Source organism: Leishmania donovani, chromosome 26 (assembly GCF_000227135.1).
Source record: "Leishmania donovani BPK282A1 complete genome, chromosome 26".
NCBI lineage: Eukaryota > Euglenozoa > Kinetoplastea > Trypanosomatida > Trypanosomatidae > Leishmania > Leishmania donovani.
This window is the reverse complement of record NC_018253.1, coordinates 1,013,458-1,027,159: the sequence shown is the minus strand read 5'-3', so window position 1 is coordinate 1,027,159 and position 13,702 is coordinate 1,013,458. Positions and strand designations below refer to the sequence as shown.

General features: G+C 60.5%; 5 protein-coding genes across 5 annotated transcripts; all 5 read right to left on the bottom strand.

Moving 5' to 3' along the window:
- Positions 1-1,209: 1,209 nt before the first annotated feature.
- LDBPK_262670 (hypothetical protein, conserved) lies at positions 1,210-2,364 on the bottom strand (the record flags this gene model as incomplete). Its single annotated transcript, XM_003861803.1, has 1 exon — positions 1,210-2,364. One exon carries the CDS (start codon positions 2,362-2,364, stop codon positions 1,210-1,212), a length of 1,155 nt encoding a protein of 384 aa, XP_003861851.1.
- Positions 2,365-3,795: 1,431 nt separating this feature from the next.
- On the bottom strand, positions 3,796-4,038 carry LDBPK_262660 (hypothetical protein, conserved; the record flags this gene model as incomplete). The annotated part of the gene is made up of 1 exon (XM_003861802.1): positions 3,796-4,038. One exon carries the CDS (start codon positions 4,036-4,038, stop codon positions 3,796-3,798), a length of 243 nt encoding a protein of 80 aa, XP_003861850.1.
- A 681-nt stretch (positions 4,039-4,719) lies between these two features.
- Positions 4,720-5,553, bottom strand: LDBPK_262650 (hypothetical protein, unknown function; the record flags this gene model as incomplete). Its single annotated transcript, XM_003861801.1, has 1 exon — positions 4,720-5,553. One exon carries the CDS (start codon positions 5,551-5,553, stop codon positions 4,720-4,722), a length of 834 nt encoding a protein of 277 aa, XP_003861849.1.
- Positions 5,554-6,615: 1,062 nt separating this feature from the next.
- Positions 6,616-7,980, bottom strand: LDBPK_262640 (hypothetical protein, conserved; the record flags this gene model as incomplete). Its single annotated transcript, XM_003861800.1, has 1 exon — positions 6,616-7,980. The coding sequence occupies one exon, from the start codon at positions 7,978-7,980 to the stop codon at positions 6,616-6,618; it is 1,365 nt and encodes a 454-aa protein (XP_003861848.1).
- A 969-nt stretch (positions 7,981-8,949) lies between these two features.
- Positions 8,950-11,055, bottom strand: LDBPK_262630 (hypothetical protein, conserved; the record flags this gene model as incomplete). The annotated part of the gene is made up of 1 exon (XM_003861799.1): positions 8,950-11,055. The coding sequence occupies one exon, from the start codon at positions 11,053-11,055 to the stop codon at positions 8,950-8,952; it is 2,106 nt and encodes a 701-aa protein (XP_003861847.1).
- Positions 11,056-13,702: the final 2,647 nt, after the last annotated feature.

The following is a 13,702-nucleotide window of genomic DNA, read 5'->3' as shown; positions in this document are numbered from 1 at the left end:
CGCCGCGAGTGAGACGAGGCGCGCTCTCAGCCTCGACCCATCCGCCAACCTCGCCTCGCATGCCGGGCACAACGCCAGGCCGGACCCCCTCACAGCAAGCACAGGCGGGGGCGGGGGAGGGGCACGCCACAACGCGAGCGCAGTGACAGGCAGCACACCGTCTTCACGCCACGCTGCCGCTGCGAGTCACCCGCCGCTGCGCGAAGCCAAAGTACGCGCAGGCGCCCGTGCCGAGCTGGGCGAGGATGGTCTCCGCTCATCTCACACGCTCAAGGCCGCTGTTCCTCCGCAGTGCTGGACGGCGGCCGCCAAGGAGCTCTCGTCTCAGCGTGTCGCACGGTTTCGCGGGATGTCGGCCTCGCGTCTGCGAGCTCTGGCCAGGGTCCGTTCTCCCTGCAGCTGGCGCCGGCTCCTCTGGCGTTGCCGGCTCGGCAAGCCCGTCAACTTCGTCGTTGACTTTTCATCGAGAACAGCCGCAGGCAAACTGCGATGAGAGGCGAACGCGACCCCTGCACGCATGAGGGAAGTGTCTGCGTCTGCGCAGCGCCGAGGATGTCGATGCTTGCATGCCCATATGAGCGCTGCCGAAGCGTTATGATGACTTTTTTTTTGCGGCGCGTGCACGTCCTGCGCCAAGTGTGCAAGGTAGTCTCCTCGCCTGCGTGCGGGGGAGACACAGGCGGGTGCACAGGCCAGCAGCGCCATGAAGGAGAGAGGCATGAAATGAACCTCTTCGAGTAGGGTTGTTTGGTCCACAGAGGTGGGGGTACCCGCCATGGCTGCGGCTGCATTGGCGTGAAGGTTCGCAAGGGCCTTCCTGCAGTCTCAGCCGTCACTATCCCACCACGCGATGGCACCGTCACGCGGTGGCCTGGTTTCAAGCAGTGCAACGTAGAAGGGGCGAAGCCGATCCTTTTACGGACCTATTCCTGCGGGCAGACACGACGCTCAGCCTGGCGAGTCGAAAGCGCCATCAGGGGAAGGAAGTCGGAACAGAAACCTGTTTCACCAGCTACGGCTACCACCGCCGTTCGCACACACGCACACGCACATATGCGCAGAGCCCCAAAAGGGAATGTGAGAGATGCCTGCACAATACAAAACCCAACACACCACCGCGCAGCGCGACACGTACTGGATTCATTTGTTTTTCGTGTGCGCCTTTCGAGCTCGCTAGACAGTCCCGCTGCGTTGCGTCGCCGCCTTTGCTCATGCCGGTATATCTCCTTTCTGCCGAACCTCGATCGGGTAGCTCTGAATGGAGGGGTAGTCATAGAGACGCTTGTTGTCATCCAGTTTGATCTTGCCGCTCCACAAGTCGACTGCACCAGCGTCGATGCCCTTCTCCAGCGCCAACTCCTGCTTAATCTGGTACACAAACTTCATCGGATCCACCATCTTGCGATGCGCGTTCGGGTAAGGGTCGTTGGTGATCCCGCTGCCCGCGTTGTTGGTGCTCGATTGCCCTTGTTGCTGGTACGGGTACGGGCTTTGCTGAGGAGGCCCGCTCTGGGGCATGCGCGGCTGGTTGGTGTTCATAGTCAGGGGCTCCGTAAAGCCATGCGAAGCCGATGAGGAGGATTGATTGGCCGCAGTGGGAATCTTGCCGCTCAGCACATCGCGGTAGCGCTGCCTCAGCGTTCGCGCGTCCATGCAGTCGGAGAAGTTGACACCACGCTCATAGAGTTCCTTCGTGATGTCTGTCACCTTCATTGTCTCAACTGGGTCTTCCTCCGCCGGCGGCTCAACGTCGACCTCGATGGTCTCCACCTCGATCTCCTCCTCCTTGCTGGCACCAGCGGACGAGGAAGTGCCCATCCTAGCCGCCGTCTCTACGCGTTCTCCCTCGACGCGCTCCACATTGAGTTTAGGAGGTGCTGTGCTCGATGGCGCAGACAGCGTCGCCTCTCCAAGCGCGCGCGCAATCGGTGGTGGCTCCACCTCGAAGTCGGCCGTGGGGTTGGGGGCATTTTCCGCTGGAGGCGTTGCAAAGTTGGCGCCCTCCGGTCTCTCCGTGCCCCACAGCAGCTTCATGATGGCGTCGATTTCAGCCTGGATGGAGCGCGTCTCGTTCTGCAGGTTGGCGAGCCGTGTGTTGTACGCCTTCAGCGAGGCGGAAAGCGTGGCCGCTTTTCCTTTGAACTGCTTGTCATCGACAGCGCTCTTCTTGATGACTTCCTGAAGCTTGTATGTCGCGCCCTTCATCGCCTCGGCCATGTCAGCCAAGTCAAGGTTCTGCCCTTTGCACTCTTCCTTCAGAGAGCTCAGCGGCTTGGTGAGGCCTTCGCGGATGTCGGCGCTGACGATAAGGTGGCGGCACAGGGCTGCCGGCGCCAAGGCGTGTGCGACAAGCCGACGCAACATGGAGGACAAGAGAGAGGCACGAGGGCGGCAGGTCCTGTGACCTTTATGGGTTGGTTATGAGCGCGAGTGTGGCCTCTGCGCTTGCCGCTTCCGGACAAGAGGCAGTCACCCTGCGTCGAGTGCGTTGCTGGCCATACGGCACGAGAGTAGGCGTCATGTGAAGAAAAGGAAAGCATGCTCTACTGTAGAGGAGGGAAGATGATAGGCACGCACGGCCACTCCTATCACCCCGCTCCGCACGTCCTTCAGCCCGACGCGCCAGCTGCGCGTAACGGCGAAGCGGCGGAGGGGAGAAGGACGAGAAGCCGAATCCGGGAAGCGTGCATCAAAAAATCGCAACGCGCGAGAAGCGTCGCGGCAACGCATGCGCACACAACACCGCTGCTTGAGAGTTACGTGGGTGAGGGGAGCGAACCAAGAGCGCGCGCACTGTATGACGGGTAAGCTCCCGCCTGTGCTTTGGTTCGCTGCGGTGTCCTCGCTGCACATACTAGCAGCACCAGAGCAGTCCACTGGCGCCGCACCGCCGCTGACAGCGTCACAGACGCATGCGGGGCACAGAGCAGAGTGAACATGGGCGGGCGTCCGCGGAGAGAGGTGGGCGACTCCTTCTCGTCTGCATGTCTTGAGCTTTACGGTTAGAGAAAGGCGCCGCCCCGTCCTCTCCCTATTAGCCTCGCTCCTGTCCCCGGGAAGCAGGAGAGAACGTCGTGGCGGGTGTTGGCGCTGTTATACGCACACTTTACACGTGGCAGCACCCAACGTGGCAAAAAAAAAGGAAAAGGTCACACAACAGCCAAAACAAGGTATCGGACACTAGACAGAAGAAACGAGCACCGCAACACTTTAGCGTCGTCGCACATATAGGAGGACTGAAAAGAGGGGGCAAGCAAAATAGGTCTGCTTCACGCGTGGGCACTTCCGGCGTAATTCGAAGAAAAGCAGTGAGCACGGTGGCCTCGCACCTGCAGCCAAGTACACTCAGGTAGGCAGCAACTGCGTTTTCGTCGACCCCCTCCCAAGCTCACGCACGCGCACGCGTCACCGTGAGCGCGCCAGCATCGGCTCCAGTGAGGCGTGCAAATCACAGCAAGCGCCGTCCAAGCACCTAGGCGCACACGAGAATACGCACAAAACCGAGAGGGCGAGAGCAAGGTCGAAGCTCGACAAGCTGAGCGTTTAAAGAAAGGTGAGAAAGAGGAACAAACGACAAGAACGGTGACGTGGTGTCCCAGCGGCAGCACCGGTTCAACGCTGGCACGCGGAGGCGCCATCACCCCAGATGTCCGCAAGCGCCGAAGCCGTGCATGATGAGCTAAGAGCGGCGTGAAAAAGCGGTCGGAAACCATGAGAAGCAAGCAGCAGCACAACAAAATCGAGAGAGCGGCTATTGGAAAAGCGGGGCAGGCGTGGCTGAGGAGTGCGCAGCCACTACGCCGCAGCAGCGCAAACAGCACCGACGGTGTTTAGCGCCAGGAAGTGGTTCTTCTCTTCCTTGGTGAAGAGCACCTTGATTGTGAGAGAGCAGGTGGGGCACTGCGCCACATCGCTGCCACTGATGAAATCTTCCAGAAGGAGCTCGAACAAATCGCCGCAGGGGCAAGGGAAGCGCAACACGCCGTCCTCCAGCGTCATCTCCGACAACTGGACTTCTTCGTAGTGAAACTCCTCCATTCCGCGACCGGCACCGGCAGGTCAGAAGGTGTGCACGCAAGGCTCGGAAAATGCACAGGAAACCAAAGGCACTGCGATCGATGCAGGAGCGGGAGAGAGGCGTGAGAAAAGCGAAGAGGCCGGCCTGTGTGCGTGTGTGCGCGCGCACACGTGGAGGCACCCATGTGCGCGCGCGGAGAGAGACGAAGCAGCAGCAGTGGGTAGAGAAGGTGGTGGAGCACAGCGAGCGACAGAGAAGAGAAGCATCGCCCCGTTCAAGAAGGGGCTAGCCTGATTTTTTTTTCGGCCTGCAAACCGCCTCTCGACGATGACCTGCAATCATGTGCTGGGCGTCTTCTCTACCTGTCAGTCAGGCGGCAGTGCCGTTCTGTGGTGGGTGAGATGTGGAAAGTAGCGGAAACCCGGTACGACACGGCAAAGAAAAGCGAGACATCTCAAATCCTCTCCAAATCAATGGTTCCCTTTTGTTGTTGCCTCTACTCTCGTCGTACTCGTATAGGTGTTTTGACCGGCATCCCTCGACAGCGGGAGGAGTGATGCGGCGCATACGCCCACTCGCACACACGTGTGGACTCACCCAGTCGTCGCGGCACTGCCGCAAGTCTTTCTTGTTACTTTGGCGCGTGCTTTCTCTCACGCCGCTGGCTTGCCCGCCGTCGCGGCGAGTGCATCAGCGGTGCACTACGTGAAGCAGTTCAAGAAAGCATTCATGCGGTAAAACGCCGCTTGTCTGCACTCTGGCCAGCTGGACAGCAAAAGTGCAACCGCGTCATCGCCCGCCCCCATGTTGCGGATGGTGAAGACAATAGTGAACAATGCGACAAGGGAAGACGGCTGTCGCACCATCTCCTCGTGCGCCAGCAGCAGCAGGGAAGCCTGCTGGCACATTTGAGAAAGATACGAAATGTGTGGCAAGATCACGTCAAGATAGTCGAGTGGCGACACCTCCTGCACATCGTAGTTGAGCTCCGCGATCACCAGTCCCGTCATCTCCGACGGCGCCGCAATTTGCAGAGTGGACGAGAGATTACCGGCTAGGTTGACACACTCGCGCAGGACCACCTCCATCGACCTCCTGCCGAAGCCGTGGTGCACCTGTTGAAGGGCATCGCCGCGGCAGCCGCACAGAAAGCGTTGAAACAGACGTATGGCGATTGTGTTCACCTTCGTAGGCACCTGCGCATAAAGGGTGCTGCTGTAGAAGCTAAGGATGAAGCGCGTATAAGGGCTGACCGCCTCCCCTCTGTACATGGCGGTTAAGGGACTCTCAGCTAGCAGGGCCTCCACCCCACCCGCAGCGGCGGTGTCGGCACGCGTTGCGAAAACGTAATCACCCTCTTTCTTCTCGAGGAGAAGCAACTCTGCCAACACCTCGCGCTCGCTCGTCGTGAGGGACGACACAGGGGGAGCACCACTGGCGTCGTCCTCGTTCTCGCCAATGTGCTCCGACGAATGGCCGAGATGCGCGGCAACGCTGAGGAGGAAGGCGATCTCAGCCTCGAGTGTCGACGCCATCGGCGGAAAGAGCTCAGAGCAAGCGAGAAAGATCGAGATGACCCTACAGAGCGACGTAAGCGTATCTGCTAAAATGAACAATGCGCCCAAGCACGCGGCTGCGTCCTGAGTGAAGAAGTGCGAGGCGGGCGCGTGGAGCCCCGTGGGCTCTTCGCGTGCGTGTGTGCGTTGCGCCTTCGCGTCCACACTGAGAGGCGGCCTCTCTTCGCCGACTGCACGCCTGCCTGTCACGCAGGGGGTGGTAGAGTGCACGAGAAACGAGCGTTGGCGAACGTCAAACACGAGCGCAACCGGCGCGCCCACAGACACACGGTTGAGTGTTCAAAGCTGGACGGGCGTGGCTCCCTTGAGGGGGTCAGCGGCACAGCACACAAAGAATACAAGAAAAAGACAGGCACAGGGTATGGGGAGAGTAGGGGCGCATGGCGATGCTGGAATGCGTTGTTGTAGGGAGCCTGCACAAGGTACGCGATAGCAAGCTCAGCATGGCACGTCCCTCGCGGGTCGCCAAAACGCGGCAGTGGAGGCTGAATTGCCCGGCCGCGGAATCACGATGTCGTGCGAGCGGCGCATTCACTGTGTGGACTCTTCCTCCGTGAAGGAGAAGCGATGCGACCAAAAGTCGCGGCACACGGGACTGATGAGCTGCGGCGGCGCCACGTCGTACGCCACATGTGCCTCTCCCCCTCCTTCGCTCCCTCGCCACCGCAACGGTCGCCTTACACTGTGGCGCATATCACAAGCATCTGGTTGTGCGTCTTCGTATCAGCCTCGCCACCACGGTCTCTCCGCGCCTCTCCAGCTCCGCCAGCGCATCAAGCGTCTGCCCTACGCACGTAGGCATGCGAAGGTAGAAAGCGCAAGGCGAGGGAAAGACGTGCGTGAAGCGCGCGGGAAGACGAAACAGTAAAGGGCATCATCGTGCAGACGTCACAGAGCGTGCCACCACACAAACGCACGTGCATGCCGACACGCAGCACACTGCCGTGGCACAAGCACGTAGAAGAGCGTTGCCTCGCCGCCGTCCCCACCGTGATCAAGCGCCTCCCGCCCACAGTCTCCTCAGCGAAACGACGTCTCCATCTTAATCTTCGGATCCACCGCTAGCTGCTGGGAGCTGTAGGTCCAGCTCGAGAGCCAGCGCTGCGCCAGATCCACAGCGATGGGCGATGTGAGTCGCAGCAGCGTGTTGCGCAGCGCCGCGTTCGTCATCGCCGTCAGCTTGCGAGCGCGTCGGGATTGACGTATGTACCGCTCTACCCGATCGCGCCGCACCGTCTCGTACTGGCGGAATGCGTACTCGAAACCGCTGTCGCGCTGCAGTGGAACATCTAGCAATGCAACAGCCAGGAGAGCGGCATCTTCCACGCACAACGAGGCATCTTGGCTGAGAAAGGAAGGTAGTGACCCGTGCGCGGCCTCGCCCATGAGCACCGCTCGGCGGTTGTACCATCTGGGCATGACAGGCACCTCCAGCACCTCCGTCGGCACTGCCAACTTCGCCTGAGACAGCAGTGTCGCGACCCTGTCACCGAAGCCGGCGTATTCGCGACCGAGCAAGCGCTGAAATACCTGCAGCACCTCCATGGCATCCATACCGTGCCGGAGGTCCACCAGCTCCTGTGGCGGAGAGTGCAGCGTTGCCGAAAAGGCGAGAGTGTTTTCGCCGAAGCGGTGGAGGGGGACTGTCTGCAGTGTACGGCCAGTTCCCCAGCACTCAACGGGCTGCACAAGATGCGGTGGGCAATGCGGGCAGTGCACAAACCCGTCAACCTGCATCATCCCAAGTGAGCGGCTACTAGTTCCAACGTGCTCGCTAGGATACAAGAGGCGCCGAACCGTACTGTGCATGCCGTCCGCGCCAACCACAACGTCGCCCCATTCGGTACTTCCATCTTCGAGCACCGCATGCACGCCGCCTTTGACACCGTCATGCGGCAGCAGGTCGATGACTCGGGCAGAAAACTTGATTTCCGGTATGTATCGCCGTAGAGCCTCGCGCAGATAGGAGGCAGGTAGGGTGCACCGAAGTGGCACGTATCCCATCTCTTGCTTCCTGGCCTCTGACAGCCGCTGCGAGACGATCGACTCGCTGTTCGCCGGGGGTGCGGTGCTGAGAGGAATAACATCCTCGGCGCCCAGCGCTGGTAGGTGGAGATTCCTGTTCGCGATCTTGAGCAACCACTTACCCTTGTGGTTTTGAATGCCGAAGCACGCCTCCGGTTGCATGCCGCTGCTTGTGAAGATGCGCTCCATGCCAAACGCCTTAAAACAACTCAGCGCGTTGGCGAAGAGTGTGTACGGGGCAATGTAGTTGGCCTGCAGAAACGGCGCCTGCTCGAGTACGACGCAGTCGACATTAAGCCGCCGCAAAAAAGCGGCCAGTGAGAGACCGGAAAGACCGGCCCCCACGACGACGACGCGCATGGCGCGAGCACAGAGATCGATAGAGACCCTTGCGCGACGAATGGCGGGCGCGCGCGATTCGGTGTTTGGCCGCCGCGTTCTGAGGTGTGACCGAGCACGAGGGAAAGTAAGAAGTCCCTGAGGGAGAGGGGAAGGCACAGTGGCGGGTTCGTATTGTCGAGATACAATCGTGCGCGCACGCCTACCCATTATTGCCAACCCGGTCGCCACTCGGATTCCGATGTTCGGAATCGGTCGTTGTGCGTGCATGTGGGCCGAGCGGCGGGTGAAGGAAACGGGCAGCGCAAAAGCCAGAGCGGCGCGCCGAGAGGGGCCGTAAGGCAGGCAAAATGGGAAGGAAGGAAGAGGGGGCTGAGCCGAACGCATTGCAGTTTGTGTGAAAGACATGACGTGAAAGGCGGCCCGTGTGAAACAAGAAGGGGCACCGGTCCTTGCCCACTGCCACACCCACGCACACGCACAGAGTGCGTGCGGGAATACACGAGGGCCCCCTTCTGCGAGAGGAAATATGCACCTGAAGCGCAAGCCCTAGGCGTAGAGGTGACACAGCAGGCACAACCGCGGGACATCAGCACACGGAACCAGGATCGATGATGAACACCCCTCACCGTGCAGCATGTACGAAAGGACCTGCCATTGTGGAGGTCGATTGGGAGTGGGCAAGGTTTGGCCCTGCCTGTCAGGCTCAGCTGTGTCACTATGAGTCAGAGGCAGGTTCGCGCCTTCTGCATATCTAGCCGGGCGGCACAGCAACACCGCTGTGCGTGCCTTCTGTATCTATGCGCCTCACACATGAAACTTGCTGTGGCTTGCATCTCAACACGGCCTCAGGAGACAGAGAGAAAGAGCGCGAGCTCACTAAGTTTGTCTTGACGAACCTCCGTCGCGGCTGTCCTTGCGGTTTCCAAGACGCTACCCAGCGGCAACCACGCACAAAAACACGTACACAGTCACAGCCAAAGGTGGCGCTTACTCATCTTCACTCTCCCACAATTGATTGGATGAGAAGAACGACTCGTACAGGGCAGGCTGCGCTGGTGTCACTCGTGCATCGCTGCCCTTTGACCCAGAGGAGGGAAGGTTGCCGGACACGTTCAGAGTGGAGGTGTTGCCACTACCCTCCTCTGTGTGCAGGTTGCTGTAGCCCGCAAGATCCTCCTCTTCGGCGTCACTCACGCCTCCATCACCGTCCTCCTCATCGCCGTCCGCACTGTCGCCCTCCTCCACGAAAGCCGCGACGTCATCTTCGTCATTGTCTCTCTCACCAGTGCCATCAGACGAGGCAGCAGCACCGCCACGCGCCTCTTGCGCACCGTTTGCCCCGTAGGTGCCCTCCCCCGTCGACTCCGCAGCAGCCCCGGAAGATATCGGCGAGTGCGGCGAAACCTCTGCCACCTCCTCGTCCATAGAGGCGGAGCCTACACGCATCGGAGGTTCTTCCGCTGCGGTCACTTCAGCCTCAGACGGCGCAGACGATCCCGGGGATGGCAGCGCAGAAACTCGTTCATTGCGCGCAGAAGGGCTTGGCGAAGCAGATTCAGCTTGATCAACCGCATCTTCGGTCACAGCCGGCACTGACTCCACCACAGCCTGGCTCGCCTCCTGACGCATCGCTCCGTCTATCGACGCAGCACCACTCTGTAGATAGGAGGCTTGAGCAGGGAGAGCTGTGGGATGCACGGAAGTGCTGCTGGCATGCCCTTCACTGATGGTGCCTCCTTTCACAGCTTCGGGCACATTGACTGAAAGCGCTGCCGCAGGTGCCACCGTGGAGGCGGTATCGTCGCTGTGCTTCAGAATATAAGCTGCCAGCGCCTTGACAACGTCTTCACATGCCTGTCCGTTTATCGTCGAGTACGCGTGGTTGACGTGTAGCGTAGCTCCTGAGACTGGGTGCCGCAGACTGAGCACGTCGAAAGTATTGTTGATGAGAGTCCACCCCAGCTTCTCCACAAGCGCCTCCATGTCCGCCCGGTGCTGCACCTTCAAAGCATGCACGACCTCTTTGCTGACGTAGTTGTCCCTATCCAGGGAGGTTTGCAGCTGCAGGTTGGCTTGCATATAGCACGCCTGCAGGTCAGCGTTGCGTTTCCTTTGCGCATCAAGTCGTGCCTGCAGCCCCTCCACCCGCTTCCTCCACGTAACGCACTCCTCGCTCATGCGCTGCGACAGGGCATCGCCAGCGAGACCCATCGGCCGTGGTGCGTGAGTGGCCAACTCCGGGGCAGTCATCGCATTCGTCAACGCCGCTGCTACGCCCTTCAAAGGCAACGGCAACATCACTGCGGCGTGGGTCTCAAGCTGGCGGCGAAATCTGTGCAGCGCATCGATGCGCTGTTGCAGCATCTCCAGCGGAGCCAGTCGAGCCTTACACGAGTCCAAGAAGTTGCTGTCCAGCATCTCCAGCTGGGAGTCGCACTCGGCGAGCATGTCCGCCAGACGCAGCTGCTCCCACTCTAGCTGCTCCTCTACCTTGCGTGCAGCCTGCTGCTCTCGCTCGGCCCGCATGCGGCGCAGAGCGTGCAGCTCAGCGTACAGGGGGAGCAGGGTCTCTGTGCGCTCGCGAGAACAAATGAGCTCCGCCTCGCGCAGTAGAGCTGCATTGGAGTCAAGAGTCGCCACTGGAGTCGCCGCGACCGCAGCGCTGGCAGCCGGCTGCGCCGGTGCAGACGCCGACAAAGCCTCCGTTGCAGAGGGCCCAGTGAGAGCAGCACGGAGGGATCGACTTCGCTCCTGTTGCCGCGCGGCAACAGCAAAGTTGGGCGACTCCAGAAGCCCTCGACAGCGCTCTAAAACGGCTTCGAGTCCAACCGCCCACGCCGGGATGTCACTTGGACGAGCCGGTGGGGGATCGCGAAGACGCTGCCATACCTCCGCCTCGTCACCGCCTTCTCGCTTCACGCGTTTGATGGCGTCCATCTCTGCATCGTCTCCCGTCTTGTCGTCCGCCCGAAGGCGCTTCCACATGCCGGCTGCCTCACGCCAGGAGTTGACGATCTCCCTCATTGCGCTCCGCGCTCTAGACACAGGCGCACTAGCCGGTGCAGGTGCACGGATGCCGAGCGCTGCCTCCATGTCGAGAAGGCGACGGTGCAATGAGGCGGCACCATCGAAAGCAGCGGCTCCGGCGCCGCCGCCTGGGTCTGTCTGGGTGTCTGCCTGTGCACGCAGCGGAGGAAGAGCGTTGATCCTCGCCCCCAAGTCACGACACACCGCATCGACCACGGTGGTGGCCTGTCGCGGCACACCGACCTCAGTGACACCAGCGGAAGATGACGGAAGAGCCGCTGCCCTCGATGTATTATGCGCCACCGCGACATGGGAGTCGTCATTGCTCTCGTTTAGCCCCGGCAGGCCCCCACGGATGCCAAGACTCCCGGGCGAGGCGGAGGTGGACGGCGAGGATGAGTCAATAATGACTACATCATCGTCCGAGCCGCTCATTTCGCAACTCCGCACGCGCGGTTCTGCACAGGCGCCACACTGCGAGTAAGGTTACACTCCTGGTTCCTCTTCGCAGCCCGCAGGCGCTGTGAAGCGATGGGGTGGCGTCTGTACGCTTTTCGGAGGGCCTCGCGGGGGGCACGGGGGTGCGTGGGCGCGTAGGTGCAGAGAGCGATGGTTGGCGTACGGCGCACGAGAAAATTTCGGTGGTGGAGAAGCAACACGGCAACGCGAGCAAACGGCAGCCACAGCAACCCGTGATGCCAAATGGTTAAGGGGGAGTACGTGCGAAAAGACGTAGTTCACCTCACGAAATGCACAGCTCGGGACGGCTGCAGCTGTGGTGTCGACACACACGCGCACGCGCGCACAGAGAGAGAGGGGAATATTGGGAAAAGGGAGGTTTGTGGCAGCAGAAAGCGGAGAGGAGGGGCGCGGCCACGTGCGCCGAGCAGGCGCATGCGTTTGCGGCAGGTCAGAGAAAAAACACTGCTGAGTAGAGGAGCTTTAGTGGAGGTACCATACCTGACTTTCGTGGCAGCGCGAACGCAACGACCTCTCTTTCCCGTCTTTCCTCGAGCGGAAGCACCGAGGGACGCCCATACACCCTCGCCGCAGTGCGCCACTCATGCTTTCTTCTCTCCGAGGCGCTCCGTCAGTGGAGGGCGTCGCCTTCGTTCTTCTTTGCGGTACGTGCGTCATGTCTTACGCGTAGAGCAGTGGGCAGGGGGCGAGGTATCCGCTGATATGATGTGTGCAGACGGCAGCACACAGGGCTGCAGACAATCGTCCATGCGTATATGTGTGGAGGCGGTACTGAAGGAACGTAAGCACACAAAAAAAAAATACAGCCCCTCCCCCCTCCCTCATCAGCGGCGCACGTCCCTGCTGGCGAACGGTGTCGGTGCGTGCAGCGTAGGGGCCATGCTAGAGAGGGAGCTGTGATCATCTACCGCATTGCACGCATCACCATCGTTCTCGCCTGCGTATCGTGTGCGAAGAACGCAGTGAAGCACAGAACAAAGAATCGTGATGCGGGCATCAGCTTCCTCCTGTAGGAGTAGGCTACGGCTTGTGCGCTCTTCGTCACGGAGCGCAGACTGAGCATTCGCCAACTGCGCGGCCATCATATTGGCACCCGCAACGCGAACGGGAGCAGCTGCAGTCGCCAGTTGACACCGCAAAGACAAAGCAGAGCCACCACTCACTACAGCGAGCCGCGAGGCGCCTCCAATGAGAACGTGCAGACGCTCCACCTGTGCAGCGGTGCCATCATGGAGCTTGTGCTGCTCATTGCGTCGCACACTCAACCACGCGCGCGCTGCGGAGTTCATCTATCGGTGATGGCAGTTACCTGCCCATAGAAATTCGTTTTTTTTTGCGTTTCTAGCTCAAACGCGTTCATGAGGTGCCAATTGTGGAACAGCGAGAGGATGCGTTGGACATGCGCATGCATGTGTTTTTGGGTGGCTGTCCGGAGCTAGGGCCCTTTCGGCGGTATAGCCCCTGTCTTCTACAAGCACCGTCGTGTCTGTGCGCAAGTCTGAAGAAAGAAGAGGTCGGATAAGCAGCGGAATCGACATCGAGTTCCACCATGGGGCAGCAGCCACACCCCCACCACCACCACCACCACCCTCCCTCTCCACAGCCGTCATAATCCCTCCTTTTCTCCCCTCTCGACTGCAAAAGGCAGGGAAGGGAAGACGACGTGGGGGTGGGCATGAAAGGAAGGAGGGGGACAGAGGGAGGGGGAGAGCAGGGAAGACTGCGAAGCTAAAAAGATGCAGCTCATGACAAGCACAGGACCGTAGACTTGCCTATCTGTGTGTGCACTAATGCAGCTGTGCCATTTAAGCCGAGTCAAGCACGCGGTCGTATGCGCAGCTCACAGAGCCATGAAGCAAAACCTCCTCCCCTGCCCCGCGCATTTCCCAGTTGCCCTCTTTCCGAGTAAGAGAGAAACGGGCAGCGCCAGAAATCCACAGCAGACGAGGGAGGCAGGAAATGCATACGCATGCGCACCCGTACAAAAGAAAAAAATTACGTTTTTTTTTAATGCGTTCATCCCCCTAATACGGCGTGAGTTCACGCTGCCCGGCCTGTCACAGGCCCCAGCGCGTGGCGCGAAGCTGCAGAGGACCGCGTGACAGCAATGAGCCGACTCAGTCACCTGAGCGCGGTCTCTGCCTCGCAGCTGTCCTCACAGCCGCTCCCATTGTGCCAGTCGCCACCTGGTCCATCCCCCTCGCGGTGACCCGGACACTCCCCACGCGAGTGG